We start from the raw sequence: 25,789 nt of genomic DNA on the forward strand, positions 1-25,789 counted from the left end.
TTCCATTCCTGCTGGACGTCAATATGCTTCTGCTAAATTAAGCAGAGATGTCATCTTAGATTTATTCCCCTCATGTTTCAAAGCTTTCACTACATTTGGATCTTGTGAGGTCAGTAGATATGCGTGGAGTCCCATCGTTGCAGATCTATACACGTAATCAATTTCAAGGAGGCCCATCCCTCCTTCGGAACGGGGAATATATAATCTTGGTATACACTGATTTTCATAAATCATTTGGTGAGCATGAAGCAGCCTTCTTGTTTTAATATCCAATCTATCCAACACTTTTTGGGGCCAGTCAATCACTCCAAAACTATAAGTTAGGACAGGAAGAGCAAAATGATTTATGGCTTGGATCTTGTTCCTCAATGTCAATGCTATAATCTATCTATTTTCAGGATTAATTTAAGTCTTCTAAGGTACTCCTTACTGAGCTTTATTCACATTTGTTCATGTTTTATTGCTGATCCTTCATTAGTCCCCAAATATTTACACACTCCCTCTTGCTCAAGTTCTTTTATATCACATTCTTGTCCCAAACTGATGTTTTCCTGGTGCTGCAGTTTTTCTTTTTTAAAGGTTGCTTTTGCACATTTATCAAGACCAAATGACATTCCAATATTATCTGAAAAAGTCTTGGCAACCTGCAGCTGTGCTTTCAGTTCCTCATTTGATGAGCTATACAGTTTTAAATCATCAACAAAGAGAAGATGAGAAGTCATTAGACTTTGTTGTTTTCTAGAAGCCAAATTGTTAGCCATGGTCTAAGCTGTTCAGTAAACAGCTTAATTGATTAATAGCAAGGCAGAATCGCAACGGTGACAGAGAGTCACCCTGGAATATCCCCCTTTGGATTTTTATCGCTGGGATAATAATCTGTCCTTTATCATGGCTTAATTGCAAATTGGTCTGCCACTTTCATGGTTACTGTAATGTAGTCAATCAGTGTAGGGTGTATCTTATACATTATTAAGCACTCTTTATCCATGAATGTGGGATACTATCAAATGCTTTTTTGTAGTCAATTCATGCCATACTTGGATTCTTCCTCTTCTTACAGTTCTCCAGTATAACTTTAACAACAAATGATTCTTTGTTCCATATGACTTTCTTTTATTGCCCTTTTGTTCTACTGCCATAACCGAGTTTTCTTGTAGACAACTATAAACTCTGTCAGCGTCAATTCCAGTGTATAGTTTATACGTTATTGGAAGACAAGTTATTGGTCTATAATTTTTAGGGTAGCTTGCAGGTTCACTCTTAAGAGCATTGTTTTTCTTGTTGTTAACCAGTGTGGTGTGTGTTCAGGGTGCGCATATAAATAGTTCTTACTTATGGCTAGGTCCTCATGCAATAAAGTTAATATTTTAAGTCAAATGTTAGGTACTGCATCTGGGCCTGGGGTTTTCCAGTTAAATGCTTTTCTCAACTATGTTTCAACCTCTCTGGCTATTTCATCCCATTTCATATCCTGTACCTTTAAAACTTCTTATTCCTTTCTTTTACTTCTTCTATCCATTTAGCATCTTTATGTTCCACAGGATCTTCATAGATACTTCTCCAAAATGTATCTACTTCCTCTTTTTTGGCGGTCTTTCAATTCCTTTTACCTTATTTCCCAATTCTCTATAAAACTTTTTTGGGTCATCAGTAAATTGCTTACTTTGTGCTTTTCCCTTACATTTATCGTCGTATCTTCTAAGTCTTTCCACCTGTTTTGAAATTTTTAGTTTGTTATCTCCTGGTCTGTTCTAATACTGCGCATTGCTTTTATCACATCTATCTTTCTTAATATTTTTGTTGATCTGTTCCCTCTTCTATAATCTTCTAACACTGACACTTTTGTCTTAGCTGCTCTATAGTTTTCTCTATTCAGTACTTCCATGATGGTATTCGCTTTCACCCTCCCTTTTCCCTCGCTACCCTATGTTCCTGTGGTAGAACTTTATATCAGTTATTAATTTAGCTGCACAGTAATATATTCTGTTTACTTCTGTTATATCGCATGGATCTCTATGGACAATCCTAATTACTGTGTTCGTTTATTTTATCAAGCTTCTGACTTCTGAGGTTTTATTAACCTTCTGCAGTCTATTTCTCTCATTGATCTTGATAGATCTGTCTTTGTCTATTAAATCAAACAACTCTTCTCTTAACTCATTTTCTTCTATACTGAGGGCACATCCCTTGTTTTCCGGTTCCTGCAGGCATTCTATAGAAAGTTCTATAGTATCTTCCTGTGGCACATTCTCTTCAATTTCATCATGTGTCATCTGTTGCTCTGTCATATGGGAACTCACTGGCCTATCAATCCTCAACACTGACTGCATCACAGTTTCCATAGTTTCCTATTCTTTTCCTTGCTGTCTAGCTTCAAATGAACATTTATACTGGTTTCCTGTGGAAGGCTCAAAAATATTTTGATATTGCACCTGACCAGTTGCTTCCTGTTCCACTGGTTTCCACTTAATTTGGATATCCATTGCTCTATCCTGTTGTGGTGCTTTCTGCATTTGAGTTTCTACACTGAATCCTCCTCTTTGCAGCTGTTCCATTACCTGAGTTTTTATTTCTTTGACTTCTCCATTACTAATCTCTTTTTTCTTCTTTTCCTCCTAGTCTTCTTACTTTTTGTATTATAAAGTTTTCCACATTCGGATTCCTTTGCCTATATTTTACTTCAAATATCTTTGGTACTGCTCTTTTTTATTAGTTAGTTTTGCTTTCTCCTTTGCATAAATATTACACCATATTAAATCTCTTTTCCTTTCCCCTGTCCATATTTCTTCACAAGTCTCCTGATCTTCTTGCTTTTCCTTATTCTGGGGACTCACTCCATCATGCTGTGATGTAATTGGTTTTAGACCTTCTACATTAAATCCTTCACTTCGCAGGCACTCCATAACTTCAACTTCTATTTCTTTAACTTCTGCTTTACTAATTGTCTTTTCTACATTAAATCTTTGTGCTATTAATCTTTTTATTGTGAAATTTTCCATATATGGATGCCTTTGCCTGTATTTTTCTTCGAATATCTTTGAGGCTGCCTTTTCGATATTAGTTAACTTGGCTTTCTGTCGTTTTTAATTTCTCCAAGTCTTTTGGGTTTCTAATACCATGACGGGAATGGACTCCATTCCTAAGTCAAAGTACGATTAAAATTCATGAAATTAGTATTGTTTCACTCTTTGATGTTAGCCAACAGTGCTCTTCGCAGCACCCGCAATGTGCCCAGTAATGACTCCTGCAATTCGTACGATGTTACATGTACTGGTAACATATCTAAATACGATTGTAAATTCTTTTTTATAACACCAGTTGCTCCTACTACTATTGGAACTGTCTAGGTATCTTTCTTCCACATGGCTCTCGTTTCTGCCTGCAGATCGAGGTATTTTATGACTTTGTGTCTCTCTGTACGCAAAACACTGTAGTCACTAGGTGTGGCAATTTCAATGATCAATGCTACTTTTGTCTTCTTTTCTTGGACCACTATATCCGATTTTCTAGCACCTATCTTTTGGACTATTGGTATTTGGTGATCCCATGTGATATAAACTTCATCATTTTCTAGGATTCTCTGTGACTCATGTTTCCAGTGTTTTTCAGCCACTTCGATACCATAATGTTTGCACAATCTCCAGTGTAACAATCTCGCCACATTATTATGCCTTTCAGTATACAGTCCCTCTGCCATTAGAGAGTCACAACCAGCAATAAGGTATGTGACTGTTTCCAGTTTGGTTCCACAAAACCTATATATGTCTGTTTCTCCCACATGTTCAATGGACTTGGTAAACCAGCGTGTACGTAGCCCACTATCTTGGGCTGCCAATATTATTGGCTTTCTGTCACCATGGGCGACCTGATGTCTGGCCAGTATACAAGAGCTTTTAAGTACTGCTAGTATGCGAGACGTCACACAAATGGCTTAGGAGTAAGTCGACCATAAAAGCAACACCTGCATGTACAATCCTCAGAATTGAATACCCCAGAAGGAACCCCAGCCTAAGGAAATAAGATGTTTATCAAACATCCAGAACAAAAGCAAGCATCAGGGGGAAGGAAGGAAGAATAGAATATTGCAACATAGAAAGACATGAATGGTTATGGTAAGATTTTACACAATTATTCTAGGTCCTTTTGTTCTAATGTTGCAGTATTCTTTACATGAGGGAGAGTACCAAAACTTAGGAGGAAACCTGGGAGGAGGAAAGACCAGAAGAGCTCTTTAAAAAACCATGAAGAATGGCTTGAGCAAACCCAGCTCTAGATCTGGAGATGCCATCCAACTTTTAATGCTTGGTGAAGGTATGTGTAGAAGTCCAAATAGATGCTTCTAAAATGGAATTAGTATCCAAACCCTTAAAGAAAGCACCTGAAGAAGCCACAGCCCTACTACAATGAGCCTTAACATGAAAAGGGAGGCTCTTCGCATGGAAAACATAACAAAAAGGAATAGCCTTTGAAATCCAAGAGGAAACAGTCTGCTTGGAAACAGGCAATCCCAGAGCCCTGGGATGAAAAGAAACAAAAAGCTGATCAGATTTCCTGACAGCCTTAGTTTTATCCGAATAAAATCTGAGCTGTCTATGCACATGCAAGCTGTGTGAAATCCTCTCACTAGAGAATTGCGGAAAAGGAAAAAAGGTGGGTAAATTAATCTATTGATTATGAGACAACTCATTCACAACCTTGGGCATAAAGAATGGGTTAGTACGCAAAGAGACCCTGTCCTTATGGAAAATCAGAAAAGATGGTGAAGCCATTAAGGCGTGAAGCTCAAATACCCTTCTGGCTGAAGTTAAAGCTATTAACAGAACAGTTTTCCAAGTATAGTGTTGCAAGGAACCAGTAGCTGCAGGCTCAAATGGAGCCACAGTCAGCTTCTCCAAAACAATGTTCAAATCCCAAGGAGGAGGAATAGGTTTCCTGTGAGGTCTAATGTGAAGAATGCCTTTGAGAAAAAGTTTAACCTCTAATCTAGAAGCCAAAGGGAGAGACAAAAGCAGACAGGCAGAACTGGCTGAAAATTAACCTTCAGCAAGGAGCAAGCCAAACCATCATTGAGCAACTCACACAAGTATGAAAGCGCCAATGGAATATCCACAGACTGTAAATCCAGGTTGTGTGAATGACACCAAATAGAAAACCTCTTCCATTTAGATATGTATGATTTTCTTTTATTGGGGTTTCTGGCCTCCTGCATCACCCTAAGCACGTCCTCTGGAAAAAAAGTGTCTGAAAGACATCAGAAGCCTATCACCCACAGAGTCAGATGTAGAGTTGACAGATGTGGATGGGTAAGAGATCCTTTGTCCTGTGTGAGAAGGTCTACCCTGTGAGGTAACCTGTGATGACTGCACTTAGCTAAATGCAGAAGAGGGAACCAATGTTTTCTTGGCCAAAATGGAGTCACCGGCAAGATTTTTGGTTTGTCTTGCTGAATCTTGAACAGAACTTTCTGAATGAGAGGAAAAGGTGGAATGCATACAGAAACATCCCCCTCCAAGAAACTGATAGGGCATTCACCTTTCAAACCAGAGGACCTAGGACGGTGGCACAAAAAAGAGGAAGTTGTCTGTTCGGAGGGGAGGCAAACGTATCTATTTGAGGAGAACCACACCGGTGGACAACATCCAGAAACACATCCCCGTGAATCATCCATTCGTGGGATTGAGTCATGGACCTGCTCAGATGGTCTGTAACAGAATTCTGACTTAAGGAAATATAAACTGCCTGAAGAGTCAGCTGGTACTAAACTGCCAGTTCCCAAGCCATGAGAGTTAACCTGCAAAGAAGGTACAACTTAGTCCCCCCCCCCTCCATTTGTTTACATACCAGAGAACTGTGGTGTTGTTTGTAAAAGGTTTTAGAGGTCCTGGAAGGAAAAGAGAATGGAAAGCTTGAAGAGCTAAAATGAGAGCTCTCATCTCTTTGATGTTGATAAAGTCCTCCTTTTGAGAAGGAGGCCAATGGCCCTGTACCTTCATGGATGCAAAAGTTGCTCTCCATTCTAGGTTAGAGGCATCTGTAAACAACTCTTGAGTGGGAAGAGGAGGATGCAAAAGGAGGCCTGGGTTCAGGAATTTCTTTTTGAGACAAGAGAGAAGAGGAACCAGAAACTCCAGTGGATGTGCATGCTGCATCCAAATTGATTTCAAGTACCACTGAAACTTCCTCATGTGAAGTTTGGCCAGATGTAGCATGGGAATAGTGTATGCCATGAAACCCAGGAGCCTGAGAAACTCCCTGGCTGTAAAAGAAGAAAGAGAGGGAGAACACTCTGGAAGTAGGAAATGATAGACTGAACTTTTGGATAAGACAGAGATACCAGCATGATATGTGTGTGAAACCTGCACCCCAGGAAGATGTGGTCCAGTGAGGGGGAAAGAAAATACTTTTTGATATTTACTGTGAACACCAGCCTTTGAAAAAGAGAAATAGTGAACTGTAGATTTTGTTCAGGGTCTCTGAACAAGGAGCAAAAAAAAGACCATCAAGGTAAGGGTTAACCTGGATGCCCTGAAGTCTGCAGTTAGCAAGGCCAGGATTGAAGCATTTAGTGAATACCCCTGGGGCAGTGAAAAGACCAAAAGGCAAAGCTGAGAACTGAAAGTGCAAGGAAGCAACAGAGAAAAGTAAACATTTCCTGTAAAGGGGATGAATGGGAATGTGAAAATAAGCATCCTTGATGCCCAGAGAGGCCATGTAGGCCTGAGGAAGAATAAGAGGAAACAAGGTTTGCAAGGACAGCATGTGGAAGCAAGGAACTTTCAGAAAAGTACTGAGCTGAGAAGGATCCAGAATGGGTTTCCATGGACTGTCTTTTCTGGGTATAAGAAACTTCCTGGAGTAAAATCCTCTTCCCCTGACAGGGTGCAGGAACTTCTTGAGGTGTTTCCTGATGTAGCAACTTCTGAAGCACCTGTGGAAATAGATGCAATTGGTCTTGAGGTTGTGGAATGCCCATGAATGGAGGAAGAGTTTTCCAGATCATAAGTACCCTAGATTGATAACGGAAAGAACCCATGAGTTTTGAGCAATAGTTTCCCAAACTGGAAGAGACAGGGAAAGACATACAGAAAGAGGAATACAGCTGAGATGAGTGTGGTAGTCACAGACTACCTGGCTTGTCTGTAAAGGGCTGCTTCTGGGCAATCTAAGGTTTCCCCAAACGTGATCTCTTCCACTGGTGAATCTGTGCCATTAGACTCTTCCTCACAGGAAGCATATTCAAGGGGGGATGGAATTTGAGTGGAATATGCCAAAGATTCATCATCAGATAATTCCAGCACCCTAACTCTCTTGAATTGGGAAGAAGTTAAAGGGGAATCAGGATCAGCTGAAGGAGGCTTAAGAGCCATAAGTGCATTACGAAAGCCTTGACAAAAAGTTTCCCAATCTGATTGTGTAGTCTTAGGTGCAGAAATGTATTTGGTTTTCTGATTCTTTTTAAAACTGACATCAGCTTGATTAAAAGTGGAGGTCCCCAACACAGGCATCCACTCAATAATATTAAATTGGAATATCCTCCCTGACTAACATCTGAGGGATACCCTTAGGGCCTTCTCAAATAACGAGCCTTAGTTCCCCGATGGTCCAATGCGGATGTCTGCAGGGTCTCAGAGGACATGCCTAAAGCAGATTCCCACCGAAGAACCCGAGCCAACCGCCAGACAGACCTTCAGGTCTTCATCAACCATGAGATTGACATCTGAGGTAGAAGGAGCAGCTGAAGATTCAGGCCCAGGCTTCTTGGCCTTCCTCTTCAACACAGGCTTGACAGAAGTCCCAGACGTACCCTCCATAACCTCCCTAGCTAACCGCTTCAGTCACTGATTTTCTAAATAAATCTTAAGGGATGAAAGATGGCTCCATAGGGTCTTAGGGACAAAGGCCTGGCAAGAGAGCAAGATGTATGGTAGTGCAGAGGCCCCACATAAGACAGACATAGATTGTGGCTATCCTTGTGTGGAATCTATCTCCCACATTGGCACTTGCCTTTCCTAAATGACATGAAACCCTCACAACAGAAAGAAGTGACAAGAGAAAAAAGAAAAAAACAAAAAACAACAGGGCACTTATCTGAAAACTAGACCAGGAGCAAACGACTCAGGTGAACAGATCCAACGATCGAAGATGACATTTGGACTGCAGCACAGAAATTCTGATGATTGTACATGTGGATATCACTTTTATGGCTGGCATACTCCTAAGTCATTCATACGATGTCTCACGTACTAGCAGTACTTAATGGTTTACTATCATAATATTGAAGCGGACTCAGTCAAACGATTGTATCATCGGCCCACATCCATGAAAAGTCACAACGCCCAAGTCCAATATTGTTGAATTACATCCAGAATTTGACCTAGGAACACGCTTTAACATGGGTCGAGATAGGGGCGAAATTTGTATTTCGACAATATTGGAGGTCAACATTGTCACCGTTCGATCTCTGGACTTAGTGTAAAGTGGATTCAACCAAATCCACTTCAATATTATGATAGTAAAGAGTACTTAATAGCTCTTGTACACTGACTGGACGTTGGGTCGCCCATGGCGGAGGATCCCTTATGTAAGGAATACTGCAACATTAGAATAAAAGGACATCAGTACCTTTCAAGCAGCAGCATGGCCATTATGATTATGCGATTCCTTCACAGCTAGTGTTAGTGCACCCTATTAGAAAGGGCACATTCCACTGGGTCATTACTACACCTTTCAAACTCCACGAGGACAAGATCAAGGACAATATTCCTAAATATCTGTGAACTCTTAAAGAACAAATTATGCATGTTAATATATGAAGTAGCTGAGTAACAGAAACAAGGGGGACACAGCCAAGTTTTACTTCTATAATATTATAGCATCATATACTTATATTTACATTACAAATGTTACTGCCTTAAACAAAAACATTTCCCATACAAGAAAGAAAGCTACACCAAAATGTATTATCAAAAAATGCTTTACATAAAAAAAAAAAAAAAAAAAAATGTTCTTTAAGTGCACTCTTTGTATTAAAAAATCAACATGGTGGTAGGTACGCACACTGGCAAGACATCTGTTAGCTTATCATAACATTACAAGTCAAACAGAAACAGGTCATCAGGTACTTAACAAGTGTCAGTGTGTGGCACAAAAAACAAAAAAAAAAAAATCTTATTTTTGTATGGAGTTTCATGAAAGAATTTATGTACTCACCATAACGTTCCATTTGTGTTGTCGCTCTTCATTCATTCTTGACAGATGGAAATCGGTTCTGATCCTCAGAATCGGCTCAGTCATTATACAGCTCGCGCTAGCCAAAAACTCTCGAGCCAAGTCTCTGCCTACAATGCCCCTGTGGTCAGTACTTCAGATCGAGTTTGCAAAATTGCAGCAAGATGAAGTACGTAATATAATAATAATAGTAATACTAATAATAAAGAGGAAGCCACGTCCAAGGTAAAAAAAAAAAAACCCTAGCATAAGTCCAGGACAAGGGTAAAATCCTCCAGGATATCTGAAAGGAGGAGGTAAGGAGGGAGGGATTTCAAGAATGAACGAAGATGGACAACACAGATGGAATGTTATGGTGAGTACATAACTTCTTTATCTGATCCTATCAATCTCTGTTTTTTTCTTGACAAATGGTATAGAGAGAGTACCCAGCTACCTATACCCAGGGTGGCCTTATGGAAGGATATGCCTGAACACTATAACTCCAAAAGATGCTCTACCCCTGGAGAACATATCCAATTTGCAATGAGTGATAAAGGTATAAGGTGTTGCCCAAGTGGTTGCCGCACATATTTCATCCAGAGAAGGCTTGGAATAAAAAACAGCTGAAATGGCCATCAATTCAGTTGAGTCTGCCCTTACAAGAGCAAGTAATTTACGATTGTTGTTGTTTTTCTTTCGGCTTTTCCCAGTTAGGGGTTGCCACAGCAAAACTCTGGTCCGCTAATGATTGGCAGTAGAATTTTAGAGTGCCGAGGTGCCAGCCTGACGCCCAACCTTCAACGAAGGCACGCCCAGTCACACATGTCTTTCTAACGCAATTTACAATTGTTATGATCATAAATAAAGGTGACGCAATCTTTTAACCATTTCTACAGAGTCACCTTGGAGACCGGTTTACCAATGCTTGGTCCTGAAAAGGAAACAAACAGTTGGTCTGAAGATCTATCATCCTTAGTCCTGTCCAGATAAAATCTCAGCTGTATGTGAAAGTCTAGCATATGTAGATAGTATTCACCCTTGTTAGAGAAATTTGGAAAGAAAACTAGTAAATGAATGGACTGATTGATGTCTGATTTGGTGACCACCTGAGGAAGAAAGGAAGGAAGGATTAGTTCTCAAGGACACCCTATCTATGCAAGATTATATATGGCGGGTTTGCACAAAGTGCCTGTATTTCTGAAACCCTTCAGTCAGAAGTACTGGCGACTAGAAAAAGAGTTTTCCGGGAGAGGAATTTGAGTTGACAAGTGGCTGCTGGCTCAAAGAGGGGTAACACCAAATGTTGCAATATGAAAGTAAGATCCAAACAATGCTGCTGTATGCAGACGATATAGCAATTCTGGCAGACTCTGAGCTAGAACGTCAGCAAAGGATAGGAAAATGGAATGCAAAACTGAAGGCACACGGGATGAAACTAAGCTCAGATAAGATGGTGGTAATGGCAGCAAACTGGGGAAGTCAGAAGAAGCTGAGAATAGAGACAGAAGAGAAGATAGTGGAACAGATAAACAGCTTTAAGTGTCTGGAAAGGGTGGTTGAGGAGAACGGAAGTCTGAATGAAGAGGTCAAAGCTAGAATCAGAGGGGCTGCAGCCAGATGGCGTAGAGTGTCAGGTGCAGTCTAGGACAGAAGAATGGCAAAGAAGCTGAAAAGTAAGGTGTACAAGACAGGGGTGCGACCAGTACTACTGTATGGTACAGAAACCTGGGCAGTAAAGGTAGAACAGTTGAAGAAGCTAGAGGTGATGGAAATGAAGTACCTGAGAAGGGTGGTAGGATGCACACTGTGGGACAGATGAAGAAATGAGGACATGAGAGCAGAAGCCAAAGTAGCTCCAGTTGCAGAAAAGCCCAAAGAGAACAGATTATGGTGGTCTGGACACATGTGCAGAAAAGCAGAAGACAATCTAGTGAGGAAGAATTGGGACAGACAGGAAGAAGGTAAGAGGAAGCAAGGACATCCAGCAAAGAGGTGGATGGATCATGTGAAAGAAGATCGGTAACAGTCAGGTATGAGTGTTGAAGAAGGCAGGAGAGTGGCAGTGAATCAAGAGAGTTGGCGACAGTTAACACAACACCGCGGCGCCATGTAGAAAAAATGGGAAAAAGGGGGCTGCTGATGATGATGATCCCACAGTGGGAAGAACCATCAAATGGAGCACTGACAAAGGAAGACCTGAAGGGCTCTGCAAAGTCACACAAGCTCATCCAGGCATATCGCCTAATGGCAGTACTGGAACCCACTGCCCTGGTTGTCCCTTCAACTGCATGGGCAATGAGTTGTGTGGATGAGTTCGAAATAGACTCCAGGTTGGCTAGCTGTGAGGCAACTTTTTCTTGTACCTCGCTGAACACAGACCCAGCTAGAGTTTCTGATAATTCCTTAATCAGGTCTCTCTGGAGTCTTCTAAATTGTGCCATAAAATTCAAGGACCTAGGAGCGAAGGTCGATGAAGAGTAGACCCAGGTTCCAAACCTGTCCATCGTCCTGGACTCCCTGTTAGGAGGATTAACTGAGGGACTCTCATTGGCTAGTTCCTTTTTAGTGGCTGCTGCCACCACCATGGCATCTACTAGTTCCTTTTTAGTGGCTGCTGCCACCACCATGGCATCTACTGACAAACCCTTTTCCCAATACTGGTTGTCTTCCAGTAGGGATAATATTTTGTCCGGTCACCAGGGGAATAGGCTCTATGGTGTCAGCAGCCTTCCAAGCCCACTGCGCAATTAGTTTTAGCATATAATCAGCAGGTGGGGATACCGAGGAGGTAGATGGCCAAGCACCGAAGGCTTGCAAGTACATGGTTTCCTCCGAGGATGGGTCTTGAGACTTCCGGTTACCCATCTATTTCAAAATCTCTAGGATGTCACCATGGGGAAGTCTCCCCTTCATCAAAATCCATGTCTTCCATGATGGATTCTTAAGTTCTTTTTCTGTGGGGCTCTTCAGTGTGAATTTCTGGGGAGGACTCCGAAGAAGAAGGACCCTGTACATGGGTAACTTGAAGCTTTGGTGCTCACTGTTCTGTCGTAGAGATGGGTGTCAACTCTGGACCAGAGGAAAGGGAAACATGGCACTCTAATGCGGCTGAGACCAGCTGGGAGCCTGTAAAGGCTAAGGCCCTCTCCATAACCCGAAAGGCGGCACCCCCTGAAGAGGAGTGGAAGCTGGAACCGAGAAAGACCACCTCAGAACAGAGGTCACACACTGCTCCAAAAAGCCGCCCTCCAAGGTTGGAGCCAGGAAAGGACCCACAACCACCAAGGTTTCTGGAACTGAAATCACCACCGTACCCAAAGTGGGTGCCAACCCTGGAACCACGGAATCGGCAGAGGAGTCTCAACCAACTCGGTCAGCTTCGAAACAGGAACCGAAGAGGTCAGAGCAACTTCCGTCACCAAGGTGGACACACCTAACGGCACCAAGACAGCTGGTACCAGGGGAATCAAAGTGCTGGGCTCTGAAACTGTGGTCATAGTCGGAGGAGGATAATTGAGTCCCAGGAGAAAAGATCCCCAATCCAGATTGGAAAGGGAGTTGAGAAGGGGCAGGGATACCTCTGGCCAGTAACAGCTGATCTATCAATCTAACAAGATCCAGTTCTGAGAGATTCCTGGAGGACTATACCGAGAGTGCCGAAGGAGACTTCAGTTGTTCTAAAAATGGACTTCGTACTTGTCCTACATAGGGATCTATCATAGGATAATATCTTGTCCTGGGCACTTCTAATGTAGGTTTCAGTGCCGATAGGGTAGAGTGAAACTGCGTCGGTGCCGATGTAGCAGGTTGCACTAAAACAGATGAAGTCAGCGTCAAGCCAGTAACAAAAGACGTCAGTACCGACAAGGCAGTCGATGGCACCATAGAGGCTGATGGCGCTGAGGCGTCACAAGTCTGTAATCTAGCAGCCTTGGTCATCTATCGTAGGATAATATCTTGTCCTGGGCACTTCTAATGTAGGTTTCAGTGCCGATAGGGTAGAGTGAAACTGCGTCTGTGCCGATGTAGCAGGTTGCACTAAAACAGAAGAAGTCAGTGTCAAGCCAGTAACCAAAGACGTCAGTACCGACAAGGCAGTCAATGGCACCATAGAGGCTGATGGCACTGAGGAGTCACACGTCTGTAATCTAGCAGCCTTGGTTATCGGTTCTGAAGAATGCAGAACAGTGGATTTCCGTTTGGGAGCCTCTGGAACAAAGGGTGAGTTTGGTATAGACAGACTTTTCTTTTCTTTTTTTGAAGGATCCTTTTTAAGTCTGCCTTGTACAAGACTTCACTGAAAGGGGACTTAAGGAGACCTTTGAGCAAGAACTTGTTACGATGCTCTGCCAAGGTTCTTTGAATGAACCCCATACAAATTTCACAATCCAGTTCTAAATGAGGTTCCCCTAAGCAGTATACACAACAAAAAGATGCCCATCAGAATTGGGCATCTTCATATCACAGTCTCTACATCACTTGAAACCTGACATACCCTTAGGGGGTTTGTCAGGAGATTTTTTTTCAGTTATAGTTGGTTTGTCAGACATATCCAAAATGATTGGTGAAAATAAAAATACGCCAAAAAGAAAAACACACACATAAATCCCCACGCACACAAGAGGAATGAAGAGAAATCTACCAACAATGGTAGATCAGATTACCTGAGGTAGAAAGGGGCTAGTACCTATGATGGTACGAAGAAAAATCCAATGGGTAAGAAAAATGGTGGGTAGAAAAGGAAATTACAGTAATCTATAGGTATGACAGAAGAAAAACGATAGAACAGGAAGGAGTTTAGGTTTGAAGATTTAACTTTCTCACTAAAAGTAGAAAATAAGGCAACACTTAGCTGAGAGAAGGCTGACACATCTTGCTGACACAGTGACAAACGTCATCTGAGGTAATGAACACAGGGGCACTGTGGGTTGAGACTTGGCTCAAGAGTTTTTGTCTGGCGTGAGCTGCATAACGGCTGAGCCGGTTCCAAGGATCAGAACAGATTTCCCATCTGTCAAGAATAAACAAAGACTGGCAACATCAGATCATGTATTTTAATTGCATCCTAACTAGCTTACAACACAAAAAGCAAAAATCATACTGCACTATCAACAATTCTCTCTCTATAAAAAAAAATATTGAGAACTTCACCTTGAGACTCCAAAAGTAAGTTTATTCATTGCAAAATCACCCTGCGATATGAAAAAAAAATGCTAAATATAAAAATGTTCTATATAAACTAGTTTCAGTCAAAAATATATAGTAACCATGCTGGCAAGGCATACATTTGGTCCAATTCAAAATAAAATATATAAATAATAAATAAATAAATAAATAAATAAATAAGCATGGTATGCATATCTCTATGTTGTAGACATTAGTTTACTTTAAACTGTCGGCTATAATTTTAAGATATTAATGGATTAAATTTCTGAAACCAACTTTATTTATTTATAATTTACAGAAACATCATCTTCTTAACCTAAAGCTAAGAAAGTGATGCTATTTAAAACTCTATAAATAAATAAAACATGTTTTAGTAACGCTCATTGTCAGCAAGAATACAGAAAATCATAACAGAAAACAGGAAATGTTCTACTCCGACTCATACTGTAATCGTTTCTTCATGGCAGTATCATAAGAGGTAATCTGCTCACAAGAAATAGGATCTTTTGAGGAATACAGCCTCAGTAAATACTGTTGAAAATAATACCAGTCCAGAAGAGAAAAGAATTAAAAAAAAAAATAAATAAATACCTATGCATTTCAAGAAGGTTGAACCTTCTTTACAGGAAGCAGCAGCATTTCTCCTGAGCAAGGTGGAAAAGAAAAGTACAGTTGTGTACACTTACCATAAATGTAGATGTTAGAGTGTATTCACTGTCGCAGTCATCACACTTGGTTTATCTGCCTGCAGTAGCCCTCAGTCGGCCCAAATACCAGAGACTTAGTATTTCTGCGTCGGTTGCTGTCGCTTCAGGACTGACGTCAGTTCATCAGGGATATAAAAACAGGCAGCCGATGCCATTACATCAATATTTCTTGCCTCAAATGTCAGGAGCCCCCCCAAATAGGGAGCCAAGTTATGATGGAAAAAACACCACCAGTAAAAAGTAAACACCAATAGCCTTGTAAGGGGCGAGTAATAGAGATAGAGAAGGAGAGAGAGAGAGAGAGAGAGAGAGAGAGAGAGAGAGAGAAACAAGGGGGTTGGAGGGTGAGAAATCAGGACTGCAACAGTGAATACACTCTAACAAAGAAGTACACAACTGTACTATGTTCTTCGTGTTTCACTGTTGCAGTCTTCACACTTGGGTCGATTCCCAAAGCTGAAGAATGGGTGGAGGCAGTCAAGAAGAGTTGGGGCTGGCTAGTATGCCCTGCAGGACTGCTGTTGCAAAACCCACCCTGGATTTGGAAAAGACAGCCAGGTAGCAATGCTTGGTGAATGTGTGAACAGAACTCCAGGTTGCAGCTTCCAGAATGTCCCTGGTTGGGACTCCCCTGAGGAAGGCTGTAGAGGTTGAGGTTGACCTAGTGGAATGCGTCCTGACCCCCAGAAGGGGTGGTTTCCCATGGTGTTTGTAACAGAAATGGATACAGTGTGCTATCCATTTGGAGATGGTTTGTTTTGATGTGGCCTTGTTGTCTGCCCCTGGTGCAAAGCTGACTAGTAACTGGTCAGATTTCCTGAAGGGCTTAGTCCTGTCAAGGTAGAATCTGAGCTGTCTGTGCACATCTAAAGAGTGCAGGATCCTTTCCCCTTTATTTTGAGGATTAGGGAAGAAGGTTGGCAAATGGATAGATTGGTTGACAGCCACACTGGACACCACTTTAGGCATAAAAGTAGGGTTAGTCCTGAGGGAGACCCTATCAGCATGAAAAATAATGAAGGGTACCACAGCCATAAGTAGCTTGTAGCTCAGACACTCTTGTAGCTGATGTGATGGCCAGAAGCAAGGCTGTTTTCCAAGAGAGGAATTTTAACTCTGCTGACACTGCAGGCTCAAAGGGGGGTAGTGTGAGCTTTTCCAGCACAAAGTTAAGGTCCCAAGCAGGGGTGGGGGCTCTCCTTGGTGGCCTTAAGTTGTTGGCCCCTCTCAGGAACTGTTTGATGAGAGGGTGAGAGAAAAGAGGTAGGTTCAGTGTTGAAATGAGCCGAGATGGCACAGGCATGGATCTTAATGGAAGAGAAGGATAGGCCTCTGTGGAGTAGATCTGCTAGGTAATCCAGGATTAGAGGTAAGGAGGGCAGTGCTGTGTCCGCTCCTTTAGCTTGAATCCAAGAACAATACCTTTTCCACTTAGCATAGGGTTTCCTTGTACTGGGTCTTCTGGCTTCAAGAATGACATCCAGCACCTGCTTGCTTAGGCTGGCCACTGGGGGAGAATTCAAGGAATAATCCAGGCTGCAAGGTTCAGGGTTTACAGTTGCGGATGCAAGATCTGTCCCTCCTGCTGAGTGAGGAGGGTTGGGATCTGGGGTAGGTGCCATGGTGGCACCGGTGACAGACTGTGCAGGAGTGGGTACCAGTGCTGGCATGGCCATTCTGAAGCAATCAGGATTGTCCTTGGTCTTTCTTGTCTTATCTTGAGTAATACTCTTATAAGAAGAAGCAGAGGGGGAAATGCATAGATTGAGAGGTTTACCCACTGGAAGGATAGAACATCCACTTTCCAAGCCCTGATGTGAGGTGTCCTGGTGTAGAATTTGCTGAGCTGGTGATTGTAGAGGGAGGCAAAAAGGTTCACCTCCATGGTCCCCCATTTCTGGGTTAGAAGGCTGAAAGTGTTGGGGTCTAATTGCCACTCATGTGGGTCTAGGAGATTTCTGCTTAAGTCGTCTGCCAGAGATTTTTGTTTGCCTGGCAGGAATTGAGCTTGCAGATGAATATGCATGGCCAAGGCCGTGTTCCACAGGGTCATGGCTAGCCTGCAGAGTGGGTAAGAGTGGGTTCCCCCTGCTTGTTGATGTACCACATCACTGTGGTGTTGTCGGTTTTTATTAGCAGGGGTCCCGGTGAGAGTAGGGATCTGAAAGCTGTCAGAGCATGCTGAACAGCTAGCATCTCTTTTTGGTTGATGTGCAGATGAATTTGACTTGGGTTCCAGTGGCCCTGAATGCACTTGTCGTCCAGATGTGCCCCCCAGGCATAGTCTGATGCATCTGTGGTTAGGGTCTGGGCAGCATGGGCTTGTGTACCCACCAAAGAAACTCCGTCCTTTGGCAAGGTATGATAGGTATGATGGTTTCCAGGTCTTGAGAATGTTGGCACCAAAGACTTTTTAAGTACCATTGAAGTTACCTCACATGCAGTCTGGCATATGGAATTAGTAGAATGCAAGAGGCCGTGAACCCTAGAGCCTGCAGGATTTTTCTTGCGGATAGCTGGGTTCTGGTGGCCATTTGAGCGAAGCAGCCTGTTAGATAGGCTTGTTTTTCCATTGTAAGGAATGCCATCTGGGATGCTGTGTCCAAGCTTGTTCACTGGAATACAATCTTTTGACTGGGGACTAGTTTTGATTTCTTCTCATTGATAGTGTAGTCCAGGGAGGTTGGAAGGTCTTTACAAATGTCAGGTGCTGCAACTCCTGACTGTCTGCCTGTATCAGGCAATCATCCAAGTAAGGATACATTTGAATCTTTCTTTCTCTGCAATAGGCAATGGCTGGAGCCAGGCATTTTGTGAAGACTCTGGAAGCAGTGTATAAGCCAAAGGGAAGTGCAGAGAACTGATAATGCATAGATCCTGCCCTGAAACGTAGATATTTCCTGCACGAGTCCCTAACAGCCCAAACATAAAGGGGCGCCCAGTAATTTTGATTTGACATAGTCTGGCAAGGTTTGCTCCTTAAGCCAAGCATGCCTTCTAAGTACAGTACCTGGGACTGCTGCCCTGGAAGATGCTTCTAAGCCATCAAACCTACATTGCAAGGTATGCTTGCTGACTTGGCTTGCAGAATGCATAAGCTCCTGTAATTCTTTATTTTCTGCACAGTCAGGAAAGGTAGACATTTTTTGCTGAATAAGTTCCATAATATGCTGCTGGTATTTCAGAATGTAAAACTGGCAATTCAATAGCCTAATGGAGAGAGTTGCAGAGGTGTATACTTTTTTACCCCATCTGACTAAAGCTCGGGAATCCCTGTCCGAAGGGGGTGGGATTCTTAGCAGTAGTTGGTTTTATGCCTTTAGGCCCTTGGGAGATGATCTCTGGGTCAACAGTTGGATTTTTGAAAAGAAACTTGTGAGAGTCAGGGACTCTGTAGTACCAGTCTGGTTTCCTTGGAGCAGGGGGTAAAGTATCAGGAGTTAGGACTGGATTCCATAACGACATCATCCACAACATCCAGAACAGGAGGGATAGCTAAGGGTCTATGCTGTGGAAAATCTAAAAATTCCCTGAGTCTCTCTTTGGACTGAGGATAATCCTGGCATTCCCAGTGGAAATGGTCAAGTATGTAGGGTTTCACCAAAAGAAAAATCTTCTGGAGGGGAAGCAGAAGGAATGGATTCCTCTGCATCAGAATCCTCATAAGCATATAAAGGCATGTCTTCATATTCAGAAACCTCAGAGTCGCCAGACTCTTGGTCAGTTAAAGCTGCTGGGGACAGGTCTCTTTCTCTCAGCAGGGAAAGGCTGACTTCCCCTAATCAGCATGATCAGGTCTTGTGCCATTTTAAGCATTTGAGATTGTGGCAAGGAAGCAGGTTCTTGAGTTTGGGTCGTTGTTTTTTTAGGTGTAGCTCGTACTCTTGGCCTTAGAAACTTGGTAGTTTTAGACAGAACTTAAGATGCGAAAGAAGTTGTCGGTTCGTGCCGAATATCGGTAATGTGAAGAACTTCCTCAGGAGCCGGTGCCTGCACAGCGGCTCCAGACCCATCCAAGGTAGAGACATCCGCAGGTTCCATAGTCAAAGAAGAGTCTCGTGGCATACCGGACTCCGAAGGGGTCTCGGTAGCGGCCTGTGAATCCATCAAAGCGGGCATCAGGGGCTGTAAAAGTGCCTCACTGAGTACCGGAGAACTGGCAACTAGCTTAACGGAAGTGTCGTCAGCAGTTTTGGACCTGTGCGGTCTGTCTCTGTCTTTATCCTTACTTTTTTTGGAAGATCGGTAGATGGATGGCTTACCGAAGCCATTTTGGAATACGGAGATAGAGAGCGAAAGTATTTAGCAACAATAAGGGCCCAACGACAAATAGTTTGGGCGTTGAACAAAACACAAAACTGACAGCTAGGTACGTCGTGGTCTGGGCCTAAACAGGTGATGCAGTAAGAATGGAAATCTCGGTGTGGTATTTGCTTTCCACAGGCAAAACAATTGTTAACTTTTTCTGACATCGGTTAGAGCAAGAAAAAAGGATCCCCAACAGGGTACTTAGCTTTAGAAGACTTCAGGATGATTCAATTCAGAAATGAAAACTCAGGTAGTGGCCAACCAGCACTCGTGCGAACTGCTTCTGCTTTGGGCTCCTTGGCAAGAAAGATTAATGTAATGACATCGGCTGCCTGTTTTGATACTTCTGACGAACTGACGTCAGTCCTGAAGTGACAGCAACTGACGCAGAAATGCTAAGTCTCTGGTATTCGGGCTGACTGAGGGCTACCTGCAGGCAGATAACCCAAGTGTGATTACTGCAACAGTGAAACACGAAGAACATCTGACTTTGAACTCCTTCTCTGTTATCACTAAGGGAAAGACCGCCAACCCACAAGAGTAGGTAGGTGGATTCTGACTCTCAAAGATTGCGTTTGTGGGCTCAGTGTGCAAAATCTGAAGAAGGACTAAAATTATGTAAATCGAGAAGGCAGAAAAACATGCCAATTTGTCTGTAAAATTGGGATATCCCACCCAGTTATGGGTCTATGAAAGCTATAGCCAATATGAGCATGCTTTGTATTCAGCAATATTATCCTAAGTATCGGATTTTTTTTTCATTGTGAATTACCTTTGGGAAACTGATATGTCCTTGTACATACAGCTAGTAAGTCCAGCATTTCACTGGTTTTGTCATCGCAGTCTGGCACTACGCTTGGTTTTCACAAGGGAAGGAGTATCTGGCATCAAAAAAAAAAAGCCAGGTAAAACCAATGTCCAGTATACATGCATACTGTGTTATCACTATTATGCCAGAAGTAAAAATTACATTTTTTTAAAAGAAAAAATATATATAGACTTTCAGCAGTAACACGCTTTGTAATGCCATGCTTTAAAGTGGCTAAAGGTATGGAATCAGATGAATGAAGTATTACATTGGAAGCCATTCTCATTCTCAAAGAGGGGCAGATATATAACCTTTCAAAGACAGACCTCTAGCTTTGGATCATGCGCCTTTTCCGACAGTCTTACATTTTGCATTGTACTCAGTTTTCACTGTTGGTGCTATGGTGAACTTCCGTTCAGTATGCCAAAACCAGTAACTGCCTAAAATACGTCTTTATTCAGTTGACAGTGCCATCAAAAGTAAAAATTCTCTGCATTTCATTAGAAAAAAATATATATATTTTTCAAATGCAACATACAGTTAGAATGTCATGCTTTGCTTCACAGAAGCTACAGCTATACAGTGAAATTCAGAGGTGTACTGTTCTGGAAGCTCTAAGAAAAGAATTGCAGTCTTAGGTGTGTTTTTGGCTGAACATCCTATTATAAATTGAAAGTTTTATAATAAATTCACAATGGGGATGAGATCCAGCCTTTTAAAGGCTTTAGTTTTAGTGCCTTTACTGCCACAGACATTTAACATGATACCCCATTTTCATAGTGGGTGCTGTGGTGAACCTTAGCTCAATACAGAGTACAATAATGACCTAAAAATCCTTACTGAATTGTTACTGCATTGTAAGTAAAAATTAATTTATTTCTCATGAACACACATATTTGCTACTTCGCCCATCACCAAACTGCAGTTAACTGCATTAAAGATAAAGGTGTCAACATGTCTTTACACGTAAGTCCATTAGCTGACTGCATTTTCTATGCAGAATTCCAGATATATTTTTCTGTTACATTTGCCATAATACTTTGTGCAATTACAAAAGAATGGCCTTTTATTGCTAGGTACCATCAGTAGTCTTGTATAGCAATTTGGATCCTCTGGTTTTGCGCTTCATTTCACAAAATAATTAATGTTTTGCATTTTCTCAAGATGACAAACCCAAATAAGTATCTGAATCATTTTACTGGTGAGTTTTTTTAAGAAATGAGAACCAAAACATGTTTTTTTGTTTTGCAAAAGGGTAAATGCTCAGCAGGAGCAACGCTCTTAACGAAGGGCATGAGAATACAATTTTTTTATTTTTATTTTATTTTTATTTAAATTTGTTGACCGGGAGTGTCCAACTGGACGTAGGTCCATTTTCAGCAGAGGCCCGGGGAGAAAAGCTCCACAGTAAAATAAACAGACAGTAGTTACATTGCATTACATAGCGATTAACAATTTAACATAGCAATTACTTACAACATATTTACAGATGAAGAACATAGTACATCAGTAGACAACTAGAATCTTTATCTGTGAGGTACATAACAGACATTAATAAATGCTACAATGAGAAGTTCCTGCTGTATAATAAGTACTAGGCTTATGAGTATCTGAGCTTACTATAATCAAGGTAGTTAGTGGAGTGGAAAGAAAGGTAGTGGTTGGAAGGGGTGGATGATATTAGAATGGGAGTTGCAAGGGCATAGCCAGCATGTTTTTAGGTGCGCTTTTAGTAAAGTTTTGAAGTGGGTGCATGATGGTACGGAGGTAATTGTGGGTGGGAGTGAGTTCCATAACTTGGCTATGGCGCAAGAGAATAGTGCTTCACCAGCAGAGTTATTGGCTTTAGTGATCTGCAAGTGATTTTTGTTGCTGGATCTTAGTGGTCTGGTGGTGCGATAGGGTTGGAGTAGATTCTGGAGGGATGGGACATTTAGTGGATGGTTTACTAGTTTGTGGGTGAGTGAGAGTTGATACCACTGAAGGAGGTGAGGGAGTTTAAGCCAGCCCAGTTCAGCAAGTGAGAGACAGTGGTGACTATGGTAGGATGCCCCTGTGGCGAATTTGGCGATTTTGTTGTAGCAGGTCTCTAGCTTGTGTAGATCACATTGCCTTAGGTTGGTATATATTGGAAAGGCATAAAGTAGGGTGGAGATAAGGTGGGAATTTGCTACTGAAATCTTTGCTGCTTTGGTAAGAAATTGCTTATTTCTGTATAACGCTCCTAGTTTTTTGTGGACTTTTTTTATGGTCATGGATATGTGAATGTCAAATTTTAGTTTATTGTCTATTTCCACTCCTAGCAATTTGGTGTGTTCAGTTGGGTATATAGTGGTGTTGTCTTTTGCTGTGATGTTAAAGTGAGAGTTGTTTTGAGTATGTTTGGTGGGTTGGAAGATGAGTAGTTTAGTTTTGTTTGGGTTGAGTATTAATTGGCCATCGGATAACCATGTTTCAACAGAGGAAAAGGCTTCCTGTGTGACATTTTGCAGTTTTGGTAGGGACTGGGCTGAGCTGATGATGGTCGAGTCATCTGCGTATTGTATGAGTGTGCCATGTTTGGTGGCAGAGGCTAGATTATTGGTGTAAACAGAGAAGAGTAGGGGTCCAAGGATGGATACTTGGGGAACCCCTATGGAGACAGGTAGTTGGGGAGATATGTCATTCCTGTACTGTCCAGCATGTTAGGGGAGTGGAGTTAATGAGGTAGACTTGATACACACGTTACCTGAATGTACTAAGGTTAAATAAATCTGCACAATGATTTGCAATGAATGGGTAGCCACTTTTCATAAGTAAACAGGTTTCGTTGGTCCTTCTGTACACAATTTTGCATTGAGTTTAAGGCCATGACTTTGGCACCAATAATTTGTTTGTGTAACACCTTCTTGTAGGATGTGACATCATCTAGAGATTCTATGACCGCATGCAGTTTGCAGTCATCAGCAAACATTGTCACTTATGACATCACATATGACAGAATAAAAGGGCAAAGTCCAACTAGGGAAGCATTAATGGTCAGCAGGCAGGGGGCAAAAACCTACAGAAAAACAGGGGTCTATGTTCATGTTCAGCTATCGAAAACATAAACCTTCAAAAAGGCTAAAAGATCATTTTTTAACCTTACCGAACATGAGTAACAGCGAAAATAAAAAAAATTTATCGAATGGTCACACCTGGCCAACAACCAGGAAGTAACGCGATGCATAAGGTAAGTGAAGGAAACTTTTTAAATTTGCCCTATTCCTCACTGCAGTGTGATCTCGGAGTTGGTATATATAGGTTAGAGGGTGTGGGGGGCTAAGCCCCCCACGTTGGTTGGTTGCGTTTGCAATGTTGGCCAACTATAGCCATTCAGTGAATTTTTTTTTGCTGTTTCACATGTTCAGTAATGTTCAACAATGATGTTTTCTGTATGATATTAAGCCGTTCAAGGGTTTATGTTTTTGACAGCAGAACACAGACCCGATAAACAGAACAAATCACATGAGGAAACAGAAGAATGGTAAGTAAATAAAACTTGAAGTTAACCCTTTGCTGTTCATTTAAAGTTAAGTGTTTTGAATAGTAAAATGGATAGATCAACAAATGACAATAAATCACAGGTGGTGCCTTACACTGAAAAGATACAGGTAGATTCAGCATGTTAGGGGAGTGGAGTTAATGAGGTAGAGTTGATACACACGTTACCTGAATGTACTAAGGTTAAATAAATCTGCACAATGATTTGCAATGAATGGGTAGCCACTTTTCATAAGTAAACAGCATTTCGTTGGTCCTTCTGTACTCAAGCTACAAGAGAAAATGATTTAAAATAGAAAGAAACACAGGAAATAAGAACAGAATTGGCTTCAGTGGCAAAAAAAAACATATATTAATTTGTCAAATACACTGGAAAGGAGTTTTCAATATACACTATCAGTATTTACAGAAGCCATTTTAAGTCTTATGAGGGAAACTATGATATGCAGGTTTCAGGGAAGACTAGATGATAAAAGTTGACAAATGAGTGATGGAATATAACAAACTGGATTACAAATCAAAAACAATACACAAACTTTATCTCTGATATAACCCATGCATACTGGACAGGAAATTACAGAAGTAAGATGTAGCAAGTTGTACTAGACACTAGGTTTTATTAAAAGTTAAGTATACAAGGTCAAGATAAAGATGCAGGACACTGAGAAAACAAATTTGTAATATAATGCAATGTTGGGTTAAAACAAACTGGGCTCTAACTAGTGGTCTCTTCCTTCATCTTGCTGATGTACTCATTCAACCAGCTTGTTGTCTGGAAATTGAGAACTGCTGCCTGAAGCAGAACAAAGACAACTTGATTTTATTTATTTCTCTTTCACCTGATAATGTGTAGCAGCTAACTGATGTTATGGGTCTGACTGGTTTGTCCTAGTGAAATAAGGACATTTAACTCAGGGCTCTAGCAAGTGGTCTCTTCCTTCACCTTGCTGGAGTTGCTGTTTGACCAGCATGGTGTTTCGGGTTGAGAACTGCTGCCAGTAGCAGAACAAAACCAGCATTGTGTGGCTTTATTTTTATTTCTCTTACTTTTTTTACAGATTGTTGTGTAACACACTGGTAGCATCCTGGATCGGACTGGTTTCACCAATGTGAAAGAGGGGTATTTAAGGGAGAGCTCTAGCAAGTGGCTGCTCTCCTTCATCTTGCTGCTGTAGCTGTTTAATCAGCTTAGTAGTTCAGAACTGCTACTATATGCAGAATGAACAAAAACATTGATTTTATTTAGTTTTATTTTATTAGATCCTTTAACAAAACCTCATTACAGCTCACCAAACTCCTGCCTGGTGCCCTGCAGAGTTCTACAGCAGCAGACAGACAAAAGACATACTTTGGAGTGATTAAGTATTATTTTTCTGCATTTTCTTGCTGCCTTTAGCTAATTCCTCCTAAAATGCCAATTATTTTTAGAGTTTCTGTTTTTTTAAAAGCTTGTTCCGGCTACATATTGTACTTATTTTATTGCCTGCACTTTAACAAAGTTGTTTTTGTGTTTAAAATACCCGTTTAACTATTGTAGGCTACACACTCAAGTGTGATAGCCATTTCTGTGTATTTAAAGTTTTTTTTTATTGTATCGGCTTTATTTTCTGAAAAAAAAAAAAATACTTGTTTTCCCACCTTTCTAAGCTAGTATAGTCCAGTTTTCAGGTTAATGCTGAATTCAGGGCTGTGTTACAAGTTTATGTGTTTGCCCATACCTTACTTGGATAGAAGGAAGTTCTTCTGTGCACCTGTGAGAGAGGCGAGCTTTCAGCAGCTTACTGTCCCTGGAGGAGTGGTTTCAGCCCAGAAATAGTAGTTTATTGGCCATTTTGGGCTAATTTCTATCTCTTTCATTTCCCTGCTATAAAAGCCGCATTTGTGCGGTTTTGCATGCCAAGCAGCACCGGTTAGCTAGGGTATAAGTATTGCCGGCTCCACAAAGTCTACTCTTCAATTTTTCCCTTCTAATTAGACAAACTTTCAACTTAAGCACTCAAACCATTCAGTTCTCAACCCTGCACGTGCTCAAAACTGATAGCAAGCACTAATAAACCTTAGCACTAGA

General features: G+C 41.5%; 1 protein-coding gene across 4 annotated transcripts in view; it reads right to left on the bottom strand.

The window, feature by feature from the left end:
- Positions 1-25,789, bottom strand: part of SSBP2 (single stranded DNA binding protein 2) — a 1,934,337-nt gene that overhangs the window by 1,810,608 nt on the left and 97,940 nt on the right. The window contains exon 1 of one of the 4 annotated variants that reach the window (XM_044064244.1): positions 20,164-20,242. The exons of the other annotated variants lie outside the window; for them this stretch is intronic. Within the exon in view, the coding sequence (XP_043920179.1) occupies positions 20,164-20,192 (29 nt within the window). The 5' untranslated portion in view covers positions 20,193-20,242. Of the gene's footprint in view, positions 1-20,163; positions 20,243-25,789 lie in introns of those variants that run through there. 4 annotated transcript variants of the gene reach the window in all.

The sequence above is a fragment of the Protopterus annectens genome, chromosome 2.part2 (genome assembly GCF_019279795.1).
Source record: "Protopterus annectens isolate FY-2018-M chromosome 2.part2, PAN1.0, whole genome shotgun sequence".
In the NCBI taxonomy this organism is placed as follows: Eukaryota; Metazoa; Chordata; order Ceratodontiformes; family Protopteridae; genus Protopterus; species Protopterus annectens.